This window comes from Rhinichthys klamathensis, unplaced genomic scaffold (genome assembly GCF_029890125.1).
Source record: "Rhinichthys klamathensis goyatoka isolate OS25496 unplaced genomic scaffold, OSU_Roscu_1.1 h1tg000036l_1, whole genome shotgun sequence".
Taxonomy (NCBI): domain Eukaryota; kingdom Metazoa; phylum Chordata; class Actinopteri; order Cypriniformes; family Leuciscidae; genus Rhinichthys; species Rhinichthys klamathensis.
The window spans coordinates 8,592,457-8,615,090 of NW_026606584.1; the positions used below are offsets into that span (position 1 = coordinate 8,592,457).

The 22,634-nt window shown below is 38.6% G+C and overlaps 1 protein-coding gene across 1 annotated transcript; it reads right to left on the bottom strand.

Moving 5' to 3' along the window:
- Nucleotides 1–2,903: 2,903 nt before the first annotated feature.
- On the bottom strand, nt 2,904–20,827 carry lrrc8c (leucine rich repeat containing 8 VRAC subunit C). Its single transcript, XM_056246248.1, has 3 exons — nt 20,726–20,827; nt 10,833–10,974; nt 2,904–6,000 (listed from the first exon to the last, which is right to left on the bottom strand). Exons 2-3 carry the CDS (start codon nt 10,968–10,970, stop codon nt 3,760–3,762), a joined length of 2,379 nt encoding a protein of 792 aa, XP_056102223.1. The 5' UTR covers nt 10,971–10,974; nt 20,726–20,827; the 3' UTR covers nt 2,904–3,759.
- Nucleotides 20,828–22,634: the final 1,807 nt, after the last annotated feature.

Sequence of the window (22,634 nt, forward strand, 5' to 3'; positions counted from 1 at the left end):
AACATATCTTAAAATATGTCAGTGCCATTGTTTTGTCTCAAGATGCACACCAGTAATGTTTTTTAAGCTACTTTAATGTCCTAATTTAACTAAGGCCTAGTCCTGGCTCAGTCTAAGACCTGTCTGTGAAAAAAGATAGACTGTGGAACAGCAATTAAGATTTAAGTTATGTTTAGAGATTTTGAATATATACCTATTTATTTTGCATTAATGTATTTTATGTAAATAGGCTATTTATTTTGCAAATCAGTTTTCCTCTAATCACAACTTTGCAAGTGTCCTTTTGCTTCACAGCTCCACTAGCTGCTGCACCTTGCCTTTTCATGGTTGAACGGAGAGCCATCTTCTCTTCAGGGTAAATTTTCAAGATCACACTGTCCAGGGTCATCAGCTTGTCAAGTTTATAAAGGCTTGAGGTCCGCTGCAGAACTTTCTCACTCCTTAATGCAACGCGAATCACAGACCTGCAAAAATTTTCCACAGACAACAGATTGGCGAACTTACTCATTTCTATTGCAACATGCTCTATTTTGCACTTAAAAACTATAGAAATAGTAATAGTTAATAATATTAATAATAATAATTGATTCACTACCAGCAGTACCGAAGTGGTCCCCTTAGGGGTCGCGACCCCCTGGTTGAAGGCCCTTAGAGATCTTACTACATTTGGGCTGCATCCGAAATCACATACTGCCCTACTATAAAGTAGGTGAAAAACAGTATGTGACAAAACAAAAGTAGTATGTTCGAAATACCCGGATGACTTCTGCCAGGGCGATTCTGAATTGTGCATACAATGGACACTTTACCATCCCATGAGGCCACGGGAGAGGATTTGTGAATGTCAGTGAAGCGACGCAACAGACGCTGGTAGGTCACGTGATAAGGGCAACATGAAGAATGTAGTATGTCCGGATTACATTCATATAATATAGAACATACTTTTTTAGTGGTCGTGAAGTACTTATTCAAAATAAGTACCTACTCAAGAGAGTATCCGATTTCGGACGCAGCCTTGGTCCATGGAATCCTGCATACTAAGTGGTGATAAGGCATCAGGCAAGAGTTAAACATCCCCATCTTGTTGGAAAAATAGTGTTGTACTCTCTATTTTAGGGTGCAAGTACTTAGCCGCCTGCCGATCTTTTCATGGTGTTGTGTTTCAGGATGGTAATTATACAAGATGTGTTCTAAATAAAGGCATGCACTGTTCACTTTAGTCATAGTTAGAAGACATAAAAACTGAAAGCTGTAACAATATTAGTCTCCTTATAGTTGTAGCTATTGTGTTAAAGCTGCCCTCTGCTGATGCATAAAGAACTTGGCCTAATTTGGAGAATTGTAGAGAAAATAGAAGAGTTTGTTTTTACCAGAAAATGTATGATAATTTGTACCAAATAACCATATGCAAGGCAGAGGTAATGCCTTTGAAAGTGGCTGAAGCTATAGTATGTTCCCTCTCCCATGCCATGATCCAGCTATCAATAGCCATATCCATCACCGCTGATCATGTGACTGAAACATGAGATATGATGGGAGACAACACCCACATACAAATTATTCTGAAGGCATAATGTTACACTATTCATGGGATTATTTAAATTATGTACTAGCATGTGATTTTTTGTCCATTTGACGATTAATTTTCAGTGTTTAAACAGATAAGACCCAGACTTATTCGAATAATGTCGTCCTCATCATACTGCCCTCTCAGCAAAAATCTAAATTCTGAAATTGCCATCTTGTTTGCAATTGCATTTTTTTAATGCCAGCAACATTTCAGACTTTCCGGTGTGTGTATGCATTTGAGGTCAGCAAATTATCCTTAAACATTGCACAGACTCTGTGTTGCATTTACTGCACAATACTGCCACCTGGGTGACAACTCTCCCTTGAGAATTACAAAACATTAACTCAACTCAACGCAAGGGACAAGAAAATGCATTTTATTTATGCCGTTTTACAAATTAAAAACACTTTGGTAGAATGCAAATTATACAAAACAGGAAAATAACTAAGGCATATGGTCAGCACTGCATTATGTCAGCACTTATATCTAATGGCAAGAAACAACATCCTTCATTTTATGCACAGATTTGCACATTGGCATCCACATCATTATAACCTTTAACATTCAGACACAAGACCAAAACAGCAACTGACCTTCCTAACCATAGACAGGTCTACTGTTAAAAAAAATAAATAAAAAAAATACAATAACAAATTACTACGCATGATCCAAACTATTCATGTAGATAATATTACTGAAATACAACATGAAAAACACAAAAAAAAGGCCATGTAACTCAAGTATTCAGTCTTAACTTCTCAAAGCCCCTAAAGATGTATGAATTCCAAGACACTGGTAATACACGTAAAACACGGATTCAATACCTCTTTATGATGGCAATGTAACTGGCAGTCTGTAGAAAAAGGCCACATGCTCTCAAGGCAATATCAGATCAAATACAATGTAATTGCCATGTACATGACCTAAAGACACTCATAATCTATCTCCAAGTATCTGAGAGAAAATACTAAGGAAACTAAAGTCTACCTGATTTGTCTTGGTGCACCTTGAGAGATCTTTGACTATTTATTTATTTTTGCATAAAGGACATTATAAAAGAATAGATTTCTTAAAATGCATTTGCATATAATCTTAGAGCTTTGTTTCTGACAAATGTTTTCCTTAAGTTTGCATGAGATTTACAATTACAGCGTACAATACAAGATGGACAAATACTGTTGACTAATATGATTAAAATGTATAATATTAGAGTACATTGTTGGTTTATGAGAAAAATGTTTGTACAAAAGGCCAAGTTAAGGTAATAGAAATCCCTTCTGCATCTGGATTCTGTCTTGCACTAGAGAAGTCAAATCAGAGTAATTGTTTAAACTAAGCAAACAGCAGGATACATAACCCTTTAAAAAACTATATGACAGTTGAAGCTGGTACCACTAGTTTATAAGATGTATAATGCAATGTGGTTATCTTTATCTGCCCAGGATCCACTACCAACAGCTGTAAAACTTGTTTAACCTTAAAACAGCGATGCAAGGAAAAACGTGTGAAGTCTACCTGAGAAACAAATGCACAAGGATACTGCTCTCCAAAAGCTTTATAGTTATAAGAGTAAATATGCTGGAAGAAAAAAAAAAACACTACTAGTATGAATGATTACATGAACTGTATATTTTCCTATCATATATACTTCAAATCATTGCAAAGTCCATAGACATTAAAACGTAAAATGAAAGGAATGGTAAAGTTCCCAGTGCAAATTCTAATATCGCCATTTCCAGTGCAAAACATGTTGTACAGTACTTGACCTGTAAAAGCTTAATGGATTATGAAAGCAAATGTCAGTCATAAGCAGTGAAAGCATACAATGGAATTGCATGCCATGCCACTGTCTGTAAATGAATCCCTGTCGTAAGTTGTCTTTTATGACTTAGATTTAAAAAACAAAACAAAACAAAAAACATTACCTTAGAAAATTAAGATAAAGAGTTTTTAAATTTGTTTTACATTTTCATAATATACAATATAAGGCATTAAAAGGTGTTCATCCCTAGATATTTCGATGTTTTTTTTTTTTTTGTATTAAAATACCATTAAGCTCAAGTCCAGCTTTAAACATGAAATTGCAGGTACTCACCCATATAGATCGCAATACATACTACAGGACGTAACACCTGGAGTCTTGTCTCCTAAGGAGTCAGATTACAACATTTGGCATTAAAGCTAAGCAATCACTCTGCTTGCATTTGCTCCTTGATGTCTGAAGGCAGAGTCTCAAACAGCACGTCTTCTACAACAAGTCCACTGCTCTTTAAGGCACGACAAGAGCCAAGTTCAGCTGGTAAGATCTCAAAGTGATTACCCTTTAACTCCAAGTGAGTCAGTACACTTAGGAAAGAAATCTTTGGTGAAAGGACAGACAGCGTGTTTCTGCCAAGCTTCAGAGTCTTGAGCTTCTTACAGAAGAAGAGCTCATCAGGAATATTTTCAATTTTGTTGCAACTAACAGAGAAGTATTGAAGGCTCTGGAGAACGCCTATCTCCGGTGGAATAAAACGGATGTCGTTGTTGGAGAGATCGAGGTAGCGCAGTTTGTTGCAGAGGAACAAGTGTGAAGGTAGGATCTCGATCTTGTTATGGCTTAAGTAGAGGCGCTCCAAGCTCCCGAGTTTTTTGATGTGTTCAGGTATAAAAGTGATGCCGTTGTGCCAAAGCTTCAGACTGGTCAGCTTACGGAGGTGCTGAAAGCTGAGGATCTCTTCAATGGAGCGTAGATTGTTCTCCTTCAGATCCAACATCTGCAGATTAGACAGGCTGAAAATGGCATGTGGTATGCGTTCGAGGTCGCAGTGCACCAACTCAAGTTCTATTAGATTCACCATCTTTTTCAGGTTGTTAAGCATGACCAGCTTGGTGCCATCATTGCAAATACAGAGGCGTTGTAGATGGCTGGCCACATCCACGATGGACTGAGGGATCTTGGTGAAGTTGCTCTTGAGTGACAGGGTCTTCAGTGCTTTGAGCTCTCGTAAAGAGTCCAAGGTTACGTTCTTTGACGCATCAGAACTTAAAGAGCCAATCAGATGGAGCTCTTCCAAATTCCGCAACACATACAACCAATGTGGAAGTTCACGGCCATCATCAAACTTCACTCGTAGCACCTTCAAGTTCTCCTTGAGGAATGAGGTTGCTGCACTGTGGATCTTGAGCGAGCACTGGTAAAGCGAAAGCTCCTGGAGATCCTCTAGTTGGGCAATGGCTGCTGGTATGGTAACATTATTAATGATCTCAAGCTTCAAAGACTGCAGCTCTGTCACCTCAAAGATGGTGTCTGGGAGGCCAGACAGCATGAAGAGTTGAAGTTCTAGCCTGTTATTGCTGTTGGTTTGCAGCTTCTGCCGAAGCTTGTCAGCTGTCCACTCGTGGTTAAGGTTGAGCTGTTTCAGCTTGTTTTCGCTCACCTCTGACAGAAACACTGCAAATCTCTTGGAATATAGGGGATCATACTGATCGATCATGTGCAACATGAAAGCAAAGTCGTTCTTTACATCTGGGATGTCATCAATTCCAGTCTCTTGCCTAACATATTCAAAGGAGTACTCCTTGAGAGAAATATAGAACAGCCAGTAAGATGTATAAAGGCATGTGAGTCCATAAACACCAACAAAACACAAATAACAGTAGGAGAGCTTTGAGAACAAGTGGGCCATAGTATGATTGCAACAGAAGTACCGGTAACCTGTCATGTCCTGCATGTTCTCAGTGCAGGTAACATTGAACCTAACCTTTGACACCAGAGCACTGTTGTATGCAATTATAAGGATAAACTTGAGCACTTTTACAACAGTCTGACGGACATACATCATATATAATATATCACCCTCCTCCACATGCAGGCGGAATTTTTTGACCTTCTCAAACAAGGCTTTGGCTTGTTCTCCTTCCTTCTTGTCAAGGACACTTGCTGCTGGCTTGTCAACGACAATCTTTTCAGGTATTGATCTTAAAGACGAAGTCTTCTCCAGGTTGCCCTCTCCAATCGGAGTATCAAGGTTTGACCTACTGGCACTGTTCTTCTTGTTGTCCTTCTCTTCAGGATTCTCCCCAGACACTTCTGACAGTGCTCTGGTAGTCCATGGAGAGTCGAAACACTTTCCCAGGATGGATATGAAGTGCTCAATTTTAGAGCTGGAGCCAGGAAACTTGAACCAGAAATTGCTGCACACCATGAAAATTAGGGTATGTATGAGAACCAGGTAAGGGAAGTACTTGGCATACCAATGCAGTGCCTTTTCGTAACACATTTGGTTTATGTAGTTATACTGCTGAATATCCAAGTTGGTCTTCAGTCCTTTCAACTCATGGACAGGCACGATCGCTACATGATTTGTGGAAGGAGGTGGGCACATCAGCTCAGTCTGGTTTGGTGAGAATGTCCTTTGAGGCAGGCATATGATTTTGTCTTGCATCACCTAAAAGCATAAAAGAGTGTAGCTATCAGAATCAACACAATGAAATCAAGACATGCTTAGACTATTGCTGATATTCTATCCAAATGTTTAGCATTTTTTATAGCACATTTCTAAAATCTGACTAAAGAAGAGAATGCAACATTGCCATCAAATGCATTATGCACATTATCTTGAGGGATCTCGACCTTATTATGTTTCAAGGAGCTGCAGAGTGAACTTGCATCAGGGAGTGTTACATTTGCCATTCTGGAGCAATACTACATAGTGTTATAAAATCCCGCCAGGAGATATGCCAAATCATACGAGAGCATTAGAGCTCATATATAATGAATGCCATCAGACATCAGAATGTATGTGGATACGGGGTGTAACGGTACACATATTTGTACTGAACATTTTCAGAACAGGCCTTTTGGTTCGGTATGCATTTGTGGCGAAAAAATAGCGTTGTTTTAACCGCTGCATGTACGGAACTTCTCTGCGTGTGGAACTTAATTTCAAACTCCATGTTTCCCCCCTAGGATGGAACAATATCGTTAATATTGATATACTTTGATGTTGCGAACACATCTGAAAAAATTACTAAAGACAAAGAGTGATCTGCTGCCGGATAAGTGTACGATACAAGTTGTCTTAAACACAGTGAACACTCAACGATAAAACACTCAACGATAGTTCATGAACTCGTTCATATTTTGGGCGAACGTGAACTGAACGTACTATATTACTGCCTGATGAACGTTACTGTGAACTCGTTCATTCTGGTGTCTGTGAATGCACGCTCTTTCAGTTTAACTTGGTTCAATAGGGTGCCAGATTTCTATAGAGCCTTCCAGGCGTAAAAACCCGGCGAAAACACACGTAAACAGGCCTTAATATGTAGCGAAAAAACACCCAATCTGGCAACACAAGCCACCAGTGTCGCACCGCGGCCGCCGCATGCGTCATCAAGACAAGAAGCAGCATGTAGTCGACAAAGCATCGAGGAGGCGTCGCATCGTATGATCAGTTTTAAGACAAGGTCGTTGAGGATGGGAGAAATCTTACATTTCTGTGCAAACTTTGCCCGCCGATAAAATAATTGCTGTAGTGGTTGTTGTGGCAATAAAAAAATAAATAAAAAAAATAGCTCGCAGCAACATATGGAAAAAAAGAACTATGAACTAGTTAATTTTTTGGAACCGTGAACTTAGTTCAAAATTGTGAAGTATGACCTATGAACTGAACTAGTTCATTTTAAAATTTGTGAACGGAACTTTGAACTAGTTCATGTAGAAAGTTAACTTTCCCAACACTGCTTAAACATGAGACATGCTTTATATAAAGCACTTCAAACTAAGTCATAAACCTACATAGCTTGCCCTAATGCAGTGGTTCTTAAACTAATTTGGTCATACCCTTATTTAAACCTTTAAATTCCCCCTCCCCATATACTTTTCTATGGCAAGGCACTTCTATTGCCGGGCCGGGCTTGTTTAGACGGTGACAAGTCAATGGTCTGAATAAGAACGATTCAGTGGAATTGGCGTTTGTTGCCTCTTTATAATGGCAGAGCGACAACCGCTATTCACGCACTTGAACACTATTGCGACATCTGTTTTCTGATTTTTTTTCCTGCTGATCTCCCACACCCCCTCCCATATCTACAGACTTTATGTAAAGACAGACATAGTTTGTCCAGTAAAACATTGTTAAATTACTAAAAAAACAGGGTTTGTTTTCCCCCTGCTGTACCGTTGACATACTGAACTGTGACTTCAAAACCGAGGTACCGAACCATCATTATTATGTACCGTTACACCCCTACTGCATACTCACTTATAATTAATGGGTTTAGTTATTCCAGTATTTTCTGTGTGGACAAATCTTAATGCTATGTCATACAATAGCACTCTGGTGAACTGTGTGCTTTTTAACTTTGCTACAGCTTGGAGAGGTGTTCAATGAGGGTTCAGGTCAGGTTTTTGTGCAGGCCAGTCAAGTTGCTCCCCACCAGAGTCAGTAAACACTATTTATGGACTATACTTTGGGTAATCCAGAAAATCTACCTTTGAGAGTTTACACACAGATTAAGAGCTTCCTTAACATAAAAGTAGCATTCATCCATGTTGCACAGTCATTCTAATTATACGAATATGCCCAAGTAATTGTCCCTGAATATAAAAAAATAAAGATGAAAGCTAATGAACCTCAAAAACATCAGAGAGCAAATAGATAAACCTCCAGTGTGTAAAACGGTAGATGAGGCTCATTTTATGTACCGTATTGCATTTCCAATCCCACACCACCTTTAGATTGCCGGGAACAGTGTTACAGTATCTGATGAGGAGAATATCTTTTAAGATAACCATTTTGGTGCTCTGACATAAGTGTTGTGACTCAGACAGGAAATGAGAAATCATTGCACTGGCCACTTGAATTCTCGAGAGAGGTGAAATACCTTTGAGTTAGCAAGAAAAGGTGCTTATGAACTAGGCCTACTCAATTTTGCATTAAATATTTTTAAAGGACACACCAGACGGGAGAAAAAAAAAGTATTTTCACTAGAAGTGAAAAGCAGTAAACAAAAGCATTGTTTGTAAGCACTGTATTCGCTTCAAGATGTGTGCCCTCCCCCCCTTTTCCTGCAAAACAGTTTAGTTTGTCTGCTAATTGCCATGTGGTTTCTGCCTGCAAAGGTAACGAGAAATGAGAAAAATCAGCTAAAAAGAGAGGGAAAGAGAATTGTGAGAGCTCTATACAGCACTATAGTGTAATACAAGCACTATAGGCAGACTGCAGAGTAAAGCCTGCTAATGAAGTATCAGCAGCTCTGAACATGGCTTCTCTGCAGTAAAATGGATGAGAGGCGCAGCAGCCCCAAGTGGCTAATAAAATGTCCATTATACATTACAGGCCACTGAAAGTGCCCCCAGCCAAACATGGTCACTTAGCAAACCACGGGATTATGCAATGGCATTAGTAAAATAATTAATTAGGACCATTTTTACTCCCCTCACTGAGATCATAATGACCATCCACAATTTACAAATTGCAATTCATCATACAACTGTGCCATTCTTTGATGCGCACCTCCAGGGAAAGTGGGGGATATCCCTGTCCTAACAATGGGTTCCTGTTAATGTTGTTTGTTGAAACTAAAAATAATTCAGGATCATCTAGAGGAATTGCAACTGAAGGGCAAACTTGCTGCTTGAAGCTCCACCCACTAGTTTACGAGGCAGAGTAGCTAGACTACAGGAGTCATTTTGTGTTTATAGAGGGGCCACCATGAGGGGAAGAAGGGGTAATCTTTTCGTGTGGGGTGACTGGAATTTAGCTATTTTCTGTAAGCAAGCACCCACTTCTTTAAGAAAGTATGCACTGACCAACAGTGGGCTGTTTATGCACAGAGGAAATACATTTATGGTGTGAAGTCATTTATTATTCCATTGCCGTTGATCAAGGAAGACTGTCCCCCCGGGTGTCACTCACACTGGCATATCTTAAATTATGTCAGTGCCATTGGTTTGTCTCGATGCACATCACTAATGTTTTTTTTTTCAAAGGCATATTTATAAAAACTACTTAAATGTCCTAATTGAACTAAGGCTTAATCTTGCCTTAATATAAGCCCTGTCTGTGATACCAGGCCTGTATGTTTTGGTACTGCTTAAAGTGGAAATGAAGCAGACAGTCAAGTTAACATTATTTAGTAAATCGAGTTCCACTCCAATCAAAAACTATATTTAACAAACACAATAAATGTAAGCATTTACAATAAAAAAATGTTTTGTTATAGCTTTTGTAGCAAGGTCACCGCCATCTTGCAGTACTACAACCTGTGACGTCATGGCGTAGGTTGGCTCTGTTGCATAAATTAAGATTATAATAGTTTTGATTCTGGTCTTTGATTTTTCTGCTTAGTTGCAGTAATCATTATTAGTAATAGATAAACTTATAATTTCTGTCACCAAGAAGATGACCAATAGAGGGCTCCAGTACTATTTGCAAGGCAATTCTGGGCTGATAAAGTAATAAAAAAAACTCCAGCAGTGAAGGAAAAGTTGGTTAAAAACTTTACTGCATTGAATGCAAAAGGATAAAAAAAATAATGGCAAGGGAGATAACGGGATTATGGATAACCATTGGAGACTATCCAAAGTATGGTGTCCTGATTGGTAAACGTGGAGTCACGGTAAGAAATATTTATTTTGCTGTCAGATGGGTGTTTATTATGGTTGTGGTTGATTTTCATGTCTGACAGTCTTTTCGGCAACATGCTGTATTTCCAAGTGTAACTATGGAAATATTGTGGCGGTGGGTGTGTCTGAATGTGTATCAGGAAATGAAGCAACTGTTCTCCCTTTCAGGCAGTTTATGAATATGGACTCTTTTGTCCTTTGCTTTAACACTGTAAAACAAATATATATATATATATATATATATATATATATATATTACAACCAGGACTAATGCAATAGTGGTCCAGTTTCCATCTTTCACGGTCTCTGTCTTTATCTTTCACTATCTGTCCTCCACTGTCTGTCTTTAACTGTCTTTCTACCATTGTATCTGATGAACTCAGGCAAGACAACCAACCCTGTGACATCACAGCGAGTGTAGTACTGCAAGAAAGCGGTGCTCTTGCTACTGTACAAAAGCTAAATTTCTTTTAAATGGTTACATTGATCGTGTTTGTTATATCATTTGATTAGAGTTGAAATCCATTCACTAAATATTGTTAACTTGACTGAATGCTTGATTTCCACTTTAAGACTCACTTTTCAGCTCTAAAAATGAAATGGTTATCTTTTGGTATTTGGTTTAAAGAGAAGAATAGTAATATTTACCTGCAGAGTGCATCCAAACACACCTATCATGAGCATTACCACAGAAAGGTAGTCTGTGAACACATCCCACCATGGCTTCAGAACCCGGAAAGCCGGCTGCTGTTCTGTGAACTGCCGGAATTCGGTCACTGGAATCATGCTCCTGTAAAGGCACAATGGAGAATTATGAATTATGAGCTATGAATATTTTGAATAACATATTATACTGTAGGGTTTACTGTAAGGTTTTTGCTTAATGACTTCAATGACCAGCCGAAATTGATCAAATTACAGCACAATACATCCTTACTAAAGAGCTGATATGCTACTCGTAAAAATGGCTGTATATAGCAAAAACTATTATAATTATTTAACTATTTGAAAATAAAAATTAAATGAGTTATAATTATTATTAGGTGTCAATAATTAGCCTAATAAATAACTACATGATTTTTTTTAGACTTCATTACAAATTTTTCCAATTAAGTAAACAATTCTTTAAAAGTTAAGTAAAAACTAAATAAAATGAAGAAGCATTATACATTAGTCAGCATTTACACTCCAAGACTTGAAGGATTACTTCACTTCAAAATGAAAATTGTCATCATTTACTCACCCTCAAGTTGTTTCAAACCTTTCATTTTGAAGTGAACTAATCCTTTAATGCAGGTTATCAATGTCAATGTCAATTCTGCAATTTTGTTTCAGTCTTTCATTTAAATACAGTTGTCAATCACTTCTTGTGAAAACAAAACCTCTGATTTGCCACTGTGTTAATGAGTTCAACAGTCATTTCTGTGATTGGCTAAAATGTGAAACACTTCAAAAAACACATTGCAAATAAAAACCTTTGACACTCTTCACAAAGCATGCACACAAATAGCTTTTGACTTTTGACAAGACGGCACTAGACTAAATATAAATTGATGGATGTTTAAAATAAATAAGCTCTGGAATGACAGCCTACCAGAATTATAGTATGAAGCAGGTTGAAAGGTATTTTTAAATGAGTTATTATTATTTTATTCTGTACAAAAAGAAAAACAAATAAGTTAGTTCTAGTAGCTCAACTGGTAAAGCATGATGGAAAAGACATGGGTTCAATTCCCAGGGAATGCATTGCCTAATAAAACGTATTGCACTGGAATAAAAGCCACTGTAAAAATCCATAATCACACCACAATCCAACCATCACTAGTATGTAAGGCTGTAACCATGTCTTGAACATGGGTGGGGGGCATTAAAAAATGCACACATTCACTCTTATTTATATGTATAATATGACAAAGACGCAAAACATTTCTTGTCTCGCACCCTTTCACTGATAAAACTAAAGTGTTGGATTGGATTTCACACTTGTCTTCTGTGAACAGTAAGGCCCGCCTTCTTTGATCTGATTGGCTATCTCAATCATTTTGACATCAACAAGCGCTGTTAGACTGCTGAGGCAGACCAGCCTAAAAACATTGTCACCCTAATAACAAACAGAGTGGTGCATAATGGAGTGCAGCAGAGCAGCATCAAGAACATCAAATTGAGGAGAACAATTTAGCCATTTCTAATTATTGGGGGGAGCGGGGGGACTTGTCCCCCTCAATGTCTATGGTGGTTACAGTCTTGCTGGTATGTGTCGTCTTGTAATTGCATGGCTCTATGGCTGATTCTTGATTCACTTGCTACATTCATCAATCAAATAGCCTAGTTCTGAAAAAAGACTTGTCCAGGTCAACACCTTATAATTGGCTGCTCATTCATGAGCCTTTCCCTCTATGGTCTCTACTAGTAAATTATTTGAAATTCAAATCCATGATTTTATTTATTTGGCAAAATTCCAGGTAATATGAAAAATAAAATTGCACAAAGCAAATATCTCTTTAGTTGGGATTAAATGTACCTAACGGGGATATTAATTCCTTGATGTTTTATTTATTTACTGGATAAGGATTTAGTAATCTTAAAGGGGTCATATAATGCCATTTTCATACAAGTTCATTTGATTCTTTAGGGTCTAAATGAAAAGTTTGTAATATACTTTAATTAAAAATTCTCATTAGTATTGTAAGAAAACACTAATTTTACCTAGTCAAAAACAGCTCTGTTTTCAGCATGCCGTTTCAGTGCATATGCCTTTAAATGATAATGAGCTTCGCTCACTCCGCCCCTCTGTTCTGCGGGCGTTTTGACAACGCACGTGGAGTGTTGCCTTGACAACAGTTGAGGGTATATTTTGGAGAAAGAATGGCAGCGGGAGTCTCTGAGGACACATCTGTGCAACCGTATCAGTTTGAACCGGAGTCGGACCCGGAACAAGATGACGGCCGCAAAGAAGTTTGACAATTAAGGCTCGAACAGGACGTTTCTGAATGGTTGGTAAACATAATGTCACTTTGATCTATCTTTGTGTACTGGCAGGGTAGACATACCCCCTCTCCCTCTCCCTGATACTTCGCATAGACGATACTTCGTCAACTCTGCACAAAAAAAACTACTACTACTGCAGGCGTGCAGGTCATGGTGGTTCTATTGACGGAAATGACAGGGAGAGGGAGAGGGAGAGGAGGGAGAGGGGGGAGAGGACTTTTCACGAGTGAAGATATTACAGCGCCGAGTCGAAGTGCTCCCAATAAGTGCTATTCCGCCATACATTATAGTTATCCATTTTACCCGCTTATAAAAAGCGCCACATTTTATTTAGTGTCATCATACTTGGTCGTGTAACTACTCGTGTAACTATATTTAAATAGAGAAAACGTGGATGTGTTTGGTCGCTTCTAACTTCATCTCTGTTTGGCCCATATACAATGAATGGGGCTAAGCTAACTGCTCTCAAAGTTCTCCGCCCGACAGAGCGATTCAGTGCACGCACTGAGACGAGAGAGGTATGTATCAACTCGTCTTAGATAAGAGAATAACATAGTTTAATATGAAAAAACGGTGGAGTATCCCTTTAAAACGTGTTCAGTGCAATCGCGAATCTCTCCTCTTCTCCAGCTAACAATTTTAGGTTATGAGAACGTTTTCATAACGTTCCCATTAAGGTATAAAAACGTTATTTCTGAATGTTCTAGGGAATTTCAAAACGTCCAGTTTTTTAGACGTTGTATTAATGTTATTTCTTGGTTATAAGAACGTCCAATTCTCCCGTTATATAAACGTTGGTTGTATTAACGTTATTTCCTGGTTATAATAACGTTAGAACGTTCAATTCTCCCTTTATATAAATGTTGTATTAACGTTCTTGCTTGGTTATAAGAACGTTATTCAAACGTTCAATTCTCCCATTATATAAACGTCCTCTTAATGTTTTTCTAAGATAATGAAAAACGTTTCATTCAATAAAAAAAAAACATTAAGAAAGGTTTTAATAATTATTAAAACCTTTCTTAATGTTTTTTATATAACAAGGTAGCCTATATAATAGGCCTATATGAAGAACCTAAAACAAGAACTTTCAGATTTTAAAATTAAGACAAAAAAAAAAAAAAGAATCATGTCTATAATATATGTGTAATGTAGTCCACTGAAGTCGAGTTGAATTGAACCCAAGTATAGTTTATTCCAATAAACCGATTTGGGTTGAAGTGACAATATGAAATTGACATGAACATAAACTTGGACTAAACATAGAATCACCAACAATGGGACAGGGAACAAAGCTAGACAAGAGACAATGGGAACACAAGGACAAGGATTATGACCAAAAACAACCAATGACATTCACAAGTTGAAGTTTATTTAATTTATATAGCTCATTTTTACAACAGCCACTGGCTGGCCAAAGTGCTTTACAGAACAGCAGAAAAAAGGGGAAAAAAAACCTACATAACATATGGAATAGCAATTTCTGAATGGTTGTTGCCGTTTTGACAGCGTTTATCCCAAGAGCAAAGAGAAAGAAATCGAAGAGAAGAGTAACTAGGCATGCGCGAACGCACGGGACACAGTCTAAGCACATACACGCTTACTTTAAGCGAAGAGGAGAGATTCGCGATTGCACTGAACACGTTTTAAGTGCAGGCATATTCTCTGAGCGAGCCCAGAGAAAATTCTTACAAGAGCAGCGTGTATCTGAGAGCGCGCGCCCAGTTCCCGCGCGCGAGCAGAGAGATTCGTGCTCGGTAGGGCTGGGGTAAACGATTATTAATTAAACGATTAGTCTGTCGATTATTTTATCGATTAGTCGACTAATCTAAGGACTAATTGAACGATTCTTTTTTGTAACATGGAAATTGCAGGAGTGCACATTCAATGCACAACAATTTTGATCTGGTTCTTACAGAGTATCTACACTGTAAAATGTTTGGTAGGCTACTCAAATGAGCCCTATCACACTTGGATGTGGTGCTCATTTTAATGTTTTCAGTGCTCATAAAAAACATCCGGACTGATTTTTCGGTTTTGTTGACGGGGGTGGGGTTTACATGCGCTTCATAAGGCACACACGCACATTTGCACACACACGCGCAAGGTCTCTCGCTCTCTCCCTCGCTGCGCGCGCCAGAGTTTCCGCTAGAAAAAAATGGTGCCGGTCAAAGTGACCGGCAACGGTTTCGTTTAACGGACATTTTGATGATATGCCGGTCAAATATCGCCTCTTGTCAAGTTGAGGAAAACTGGAGGCAGGCTATGTAACTTAAAAAATGACATAATCAGGCCGTATAGAATGCAACATGTTATATTAGCCTAACTTTCAAATAGACGGAAAAAAACATGAACGTCTGATTGGCGTCAATTAACACCAATTGTTTTTTACTATGGTTTCACACACATTCACTTTTTGAAACATTGAGGCACGGATGTACCTAATACAAATAAATAACTAGCTAACTAGTTAACATCTCCAGTTAACTAGCAGATCATTCATTTAGTTCGCTATTAAATAAGAGATCTAGCGCTAAAATCAGTTGTTTTTTTAAATCAAGCTGAGCGCTCGTGTCCGCTGCTATCAGTTGCATGGACGACGCGCTGCGCGAGTTGCGCAATCTTCACTCGGACGCGCGTTTCAATCTATCGCCGTTGCGGAGACTCTGCACAGGCGAAGCACTGCTACTTGGGCGCAGAGATTTCACACAACACCTGAAATAAAGCTTGCCACAAAGAACCGGCGAAAGTAATGATTATGCATGAAACATTTAAATTGTTGAAAAATCGATAAAGTTGACGATGCAGACTCGCCATCTTCGCAGTAGTGAACGCGCCTAGAGAGAGAAATGCACACTTCATATGAATAAATTCTTATTTTTTAATACAGGCAAATTTGTTGATGAAACATTGATTAAAATGAAGATACAATTTATACAAAACGAAATAAACTTTAAAGAAAGGCTTTCTACAAAACAAAACTAAATAAGTGGTCAAAATCATGTCTGACCAATTCCAAATGTTTTCCGATATATAGGCCTATTGGTCATCTTATGATCCTATCTTACTCATATCATGCGGTTCCCTTTTCATATAATCAACATAGATGAAATAAATAAAAAAAATAACATTATATTATTTATAAAAATGAAAAGTATATTTAAGTTTTTTAACTTATAATAAGCGTCACACTGCTCCGCTTTGCTCACATGCTCTGGTGTGTAGTCTAATGCATGTGTGCGTGCATGTGGTGGAGGGGTGCGATTTTCGAATAATAATCAACCCAGCGATCTTCGAATATTATTTTTGCTTGAAAATTTCGTTTTATATTAATTTTAATCAATGTTTCATCAACAAATTTGCCTGGATTATTCAATAAGAAGCTAATATAGTGGACAATATAGGCTAATCAGGACACGGAGGCGTCGGCGCATGCACACTTCTCTCAGGCGCGTTCACTACTGCGAAGATGGCGAGTCTGCATTTTCAACTTTATCAATTTATCAACTTTATCAATAATATCAATGGACCTGGCCATATTTGAAACGTCTCACTCAATCGTTCGTTGTTTAGGTCTATATTACAGCCGTTCTAGGCGTGCGCTTTATTTGAAATGCAGCATGCGATGTTGTTTAATGACTTTCAAACGGTAGAGCCGGTTCCTTTATAACATAGCCAAATGTCGGTGTATTTTTGCTTTATACATTTTAGGCTTATTCTCAAATTCATATTGTGTTAGGGGGGCGGGATTATTACGCTATTTTAATCGGACAATTTGACCGGAGAGATTTAATTTTGTCGGACATTTCATTTTTTTCCCGGCCAATGTCCGGTAATTACCGGACAATGGAAACCCTGGCGCGCGCTACACGGTTTGGAGCTTGCGAGCTCTTGATTCCGGGAGATTTTAACTAATTTGCGGTCATCAGGGAGCCGCTATCACTATGCGGGAGACTTGGGATGTCAACTCCATTTGACAAAGAGCGCAAATAACGACACCTTTACGTTTGGGACTAAATTTGAAGTATTCCCATACCTTCCATGATTTAGTGCGAGCTGGTTTTTTTTAGGACTTTTTCTTTTGTTGGGACTTTTGCATGGCTTTGTTGTGAATTCTGTGAAGAGGTTGCTGTTTCGTCCTCGATTCTGCAATGTTTCGGTCTCCCACGTGTGTGTGGCGAGCTGTACCGCCGGGAACGGTGCAAAAAAATACATACATAAATAAATAAAGAAGCGTCGACAAAAAAATATGACGTAGACGAATTTTTGACATCGACGCGCCGCTACAGGCCTAGTGCTCGGCACATTATATTCCGCGCACGAGCATTGAGATTCACGCTCGTGCATTATATTAATGTAGTTTCGCGCTACAATAATGCGCTCTCGACATTTGACAGGATAATAACTCCATACACAATCGCCTAGACGCCATTCTGCTCCAGCGTATCAACAATGACTGACTATGATGACAGCTCGCTCAGTGCGGGTCTGTGTGGAAACACTGCTGTCAATCAACAATCGTGGGAGGGGCGTCCGTTGTATTGACGTCACAAAAACGATCGGCTCATTTTAAGGCAGGGGAAAACATATAAAGAGATTAAAACAAAAACACTGGATAGATTTTTATCTTATGATGGTTGTGTACAGGCACTGCCAACACACATTTCAGTACAATCAACTTGACAAAGTGGATGTACCATTACATGACCCCTTAAAGTATTGAAGACACCGTCATGAAGACTAGCATAAAATGCCCGTACCGATTCCCAGCAGGCTTCATCATCTAATCTCTTTTGATGCACTTCTTCCATCACGCCGTACACAATGCATATTCCACTGATCTTATTAATTATTGAGATTAGTGCTGCATTGGCTTCAGTTTGCAGCAGTCAGCCAGTCAAAAAAAACAAAAAGGTTCACATTGATGTACCTATAAAAAGCCTGCACAGATGGAGAGCAATGACAACAAACACAGTAGTGAAACATAAAATGCAACAAGGAAGGGGAGTAGTACTAGAACGTGTTCATCATTTAAAAGTCCCCCTGTAGTCAATCATTTTACCCCTTAAAACTCACCAATCACCAAAATCACATATTTAAACGTTTTTTCCTTGATTTTTTTTTGTCATGCCTTAAAATAGCTTAAATGTATCTCTACACCCTTGCTTCATTTAGTATATTCGGTTCTATGAATATGCAAATTAGCCCCGCCTCCACTCACACCAGATTAGAGATCCACTCGTTGATGATCACACATAGTTTGTGACGTCATAAACACCAGAGATTTCAATCCGCGTTTTTGAGACTGTCTTTGGTCCACTGCAGTTAAGGAGAAAATACTCAGCAATGGTGTTGACTTTAAAAAGCTTGATTTTCACTACAGGGAGACTTTAAACACCTACAATGCACCTTTCACAAAATGCAGACAAGTACCCAGTTGTAGTCCTGCACTTGATATAACACACCTGAAATCCATTTTAAGTCAGGCAACCTAAATTACGGTTTCTGATCAAATGTCAGATAAACTAAAACATCCCTCATATAATTTACATGCAAGACCAAACCAAAGACAACACCTCACAGTCTGTAAAAGGCCCCAGAGTCAAAATGTGATTGCACCAAAATAAAATGAACACTAAAAATAGTTACACTATTGTATTGTGTATAGGGGTGGGACAAAATATCAGCGCCAAATATTGATATTTTAATTAATAAAATAAAGTGCTCTAAGTAGATTTCCCTGCTCCCAGTGTAGCTACATCAAATGTTCTTTGCTAAACTTTAATCCTTATACAAACCTATTGATATTCAAATTTAACATTGAAAGCTAAACACAATTTTACTGATTTATGAGTCTATTTAAATAGTGTCTTCACAAGCCAGTTGTCAGGGGAATTCACACACACACACACACACACACACACACACACACACACACACACACACACACAAATGTCCTTTACAAGTATAGCTAAACGTGTACACACAAAATTACAGGAAAGTCTACAACAACTCTAGTAGCTTAATCATCACAAACCAGTCAGCAAATTAATTATACAAACCAAACCACAGCTGACCATAAATCCTTAAGTTGTGTACCTGCTGAAAATGTTAGTCATTCAATGGTGCTTACATCAGAGTAAACAACCAGTCTTCTACAGGTTAAACAAGTATCCACATACTGTTTGTACTTTTATAAATATTTCTCAAGAAAAAAAAGACAACATAAAAGCTTGCATATTTAGATGCAATCTGCTTGTGTACTGTGCACAGAATGAGTAACCGTAACCATTATTTAAAAAAAAAAAAAAAAAAAAACCCAGGGCTACAAGATCTTCACTGTATGCAACATGCTTCAACAGGCAGCCTTCTTCAGGCAGGGCAAAATATTTGGACATTTGTGAACAGCTGCAGCAGTTCAAGTATCTGGAACTCCTGATTATAGCTGATTTGTTACAAGATATTTTCCACACACAGGTTTGACACACACACAAACACAGAACAAATAAGCAAATGATGATCAATAATATTAATTAAATGTTAAAGGATAAAATGTCATGACTTAAATGCTAAACTACATCCAATGTTCAAACACTACAAGACAGACAATAATAAAATGTTGACAGACCGAATGGAAAAATCCAACGTTTTCTGGTATAACTACAAGAAAGCAGTGCAGAAATGGATGGGAGTTAGGCTATGCATGTTCATGCAGACCTGCTTATTTAATCTAGGCTAATAGCTTTAAGTATCCTACTAAACTCGGATCTGTACCATCTCCTGGAGCAGCTCTTCCTGCCAGGAAATGGGGTGATTCTCAAATATAGTAGGCTAGTGGAAAAAAACAGTAGGCCTAACTACTGAATCACATCCAGTCAGCAGCAGCAGCAGGACGAAGAAGAGCTCACTTTCAAATAGCTCAGAATGAGCACGGAGGAAAGATGTTTTGTAATGATAGCTGGAGCTGATTTCCTCTACTGCTAATTACGGAAACCGAAATAAACAACATTAATTTACTCTCACGGGACAACACAAAAACAGTGCACGTTCATGCGATATTAATTTAATTTAAAATCCGCACATTTAATTGAAAACTCAAGAGACATGAAGTTATTTGGAGTATTTTAAACGGGGGCCTGTATAATGACTATCATGAGTAGGCTAATATAACAGGCCTAGCTAATGTAAAATAAATAAACTAAACAAAGAATCATTCATGAACTTCAGTGACGCAAAATTCTAATTGATATTATTTGAATCTCTATAACTTACTTTCCTCACGGTCCTCAGTTTTCTTTCGTCTCACGTGTCTGTTTTAATAGTTTCAACAAATTCGCTCCACCAACACGTCTTTGGAACAATAATTGTACCACGTTTCCTCACTGAGGGGGTTTGAAAAGTTAAACGCTGTCCCGAGCGCGTTTCACTGCTTCAACGACTATCCCACAATTACGTCACGAAAATAGAATAATTCACCATTAAATATTTGCTATCTTAATTTTTGGTCGCAAAACAACGATAACGTGAAACAAACGGTCCCAGTTTTCTCTCACCTTTAAATGGGTTGAAGGTGTCTAGAGTTGAAGATTCTAGCGGGGACTACAGCATGTCCTTGTGGCTGCGGTTCTCAGTCTCTTCTGCCCTCCAAGTGCTATAGGCTGAGCTGCCTGGGCGGGACTTCAGTACATGGGGGAAAATGAGAGACACAATAGCGTTCCCAGAACCGCCTTTCTCACTTTCCGTTTAGATTTCGCGTGTGTCACGTCGCGCTACATCTGTCCATGACTTATAAGCAGCACCTCATTGTTACAGGAATTCTCAAGGACATATCGTCGGCTCCACATCCCCAGTTCCCCACCATTTTAACTAACTAAATAAAGACATTTCCTATGCGTCACGCTAAAGTTAATTATGGTTTGTGTTTATGGTCCTTGTTTAACCAAAAAGCTGTGAGAACGGGGTGGAGAGATAATATGGCAAAGCGGTATAGTAAAACACTGTAATTCACACAGGGTTTCTGACTTGAATGACCCTCCAATTAGAGTGGAACTGCTGAACAACAATTCCTGAAATGTTTTTTTTTTTAAATAGACATGGTAAAATAGAGTAAAGGAACTTTTAAAAGTATGCATTTTTAGTGGCCTATATATCAGAAATGGAAACTAACAGCAATGATCATGCAAGTGTTCATAGACTATTCAGACTCCTCCACACCAGGCATAACAGACATTAACTTTGTCATCCCACTGTCATAGCCTCTTTACTAGATCATATGTTTACAGCATGTCTGATTGGCTGCACCATCTGCCCCAGGCTTGCTTGCACGCTCCCTCTTTGTTCTACGGAAACCCTCTTTGACATTGGGCGCCAGAGACTTTAAAAGGTCTTCCTCAACTAAAAGCCTATTCGCTTATAAGGCTGACATTTTATAAGCTCTGCTATTAGACTGGTATTAGAAATGCATCATAGAGTAGGGTTAGAAAACTTACTGATCTGTGGTGGAATATATGTGGTGTGGACTAAATATATGACAAAAATTTATTTTCAGAGGCATATCCTCAGACAACGTTTCAAAGAAGAGTGTCCTGTCAAGGGCAGAATTCATGACCCACCAAATAGTTGTTTCAAAGTGATGTATTTCTTGCAAGTGGGAAATTCCAAATATAGTCCTGTAATGTTGCTTTACTCCTACATAGAAGTCCAGTCTAGAACATTGCAGTGTTGTCTTTAACCAGCTAAGGTTTTGCAAAATCATAAAGGAAAAAGGCAGAGAGAATATCATGTTATTAATTTTTTTTTCTTTGGGTAATTGAGGGCCATTGTAAAAGGTGTAACATCTATGCTCTGATTTGGTTTTGTGTTCCTGTTTGTCTGCGTTTCTTATTAGGTTCCTTAGTTACTGATTATAACCTGTGTCTAATTTAATTCTCTTGTTACTGTTCAGGTCTCTGTTAGTTCTCATTAATGTATGGATTGGTTTGAGTTTATCCTGATCTTCAGAGTCTAAAGCCTGTTATTTGAATCGTCTTTGTGAGTGCTACTTGCATGTGACAAAAAGGTTTATGCTGTGGATTTTAAAGCGATAGTTCACCCCCAAAACAATCTTTATCACCCCATCATTCCAAACTACTTTCTCTCTTCTGTGGAACATAAAATATATTTTGAAAAATTTATCAATGTTTTGTTTTGTTTCCGTAAGTCGGTGGTAACCAAAATTTAGTGGTATATTCTTCTTCTTCCCTCCCTCCCTCCCTCCCTCTCTCTCTCCCTCTCTCTCTCCCTCTCTCTCTCCCTCCCTCCCTCCCTCTCTCTCTCCCTCCCTCCCTCTCTCTCTCCCTCCCTCTCTCCCTCTCTCTATCCCTCCCTCTCTCTCTCCCTCCCTCTCTCTCTCCTTCCCTCCCTCTCTCTCTCTCCTTCCTTCCCTCTCTCTCTCCCTCCCTCCCTCTCTCTCTCCCTCCCTCC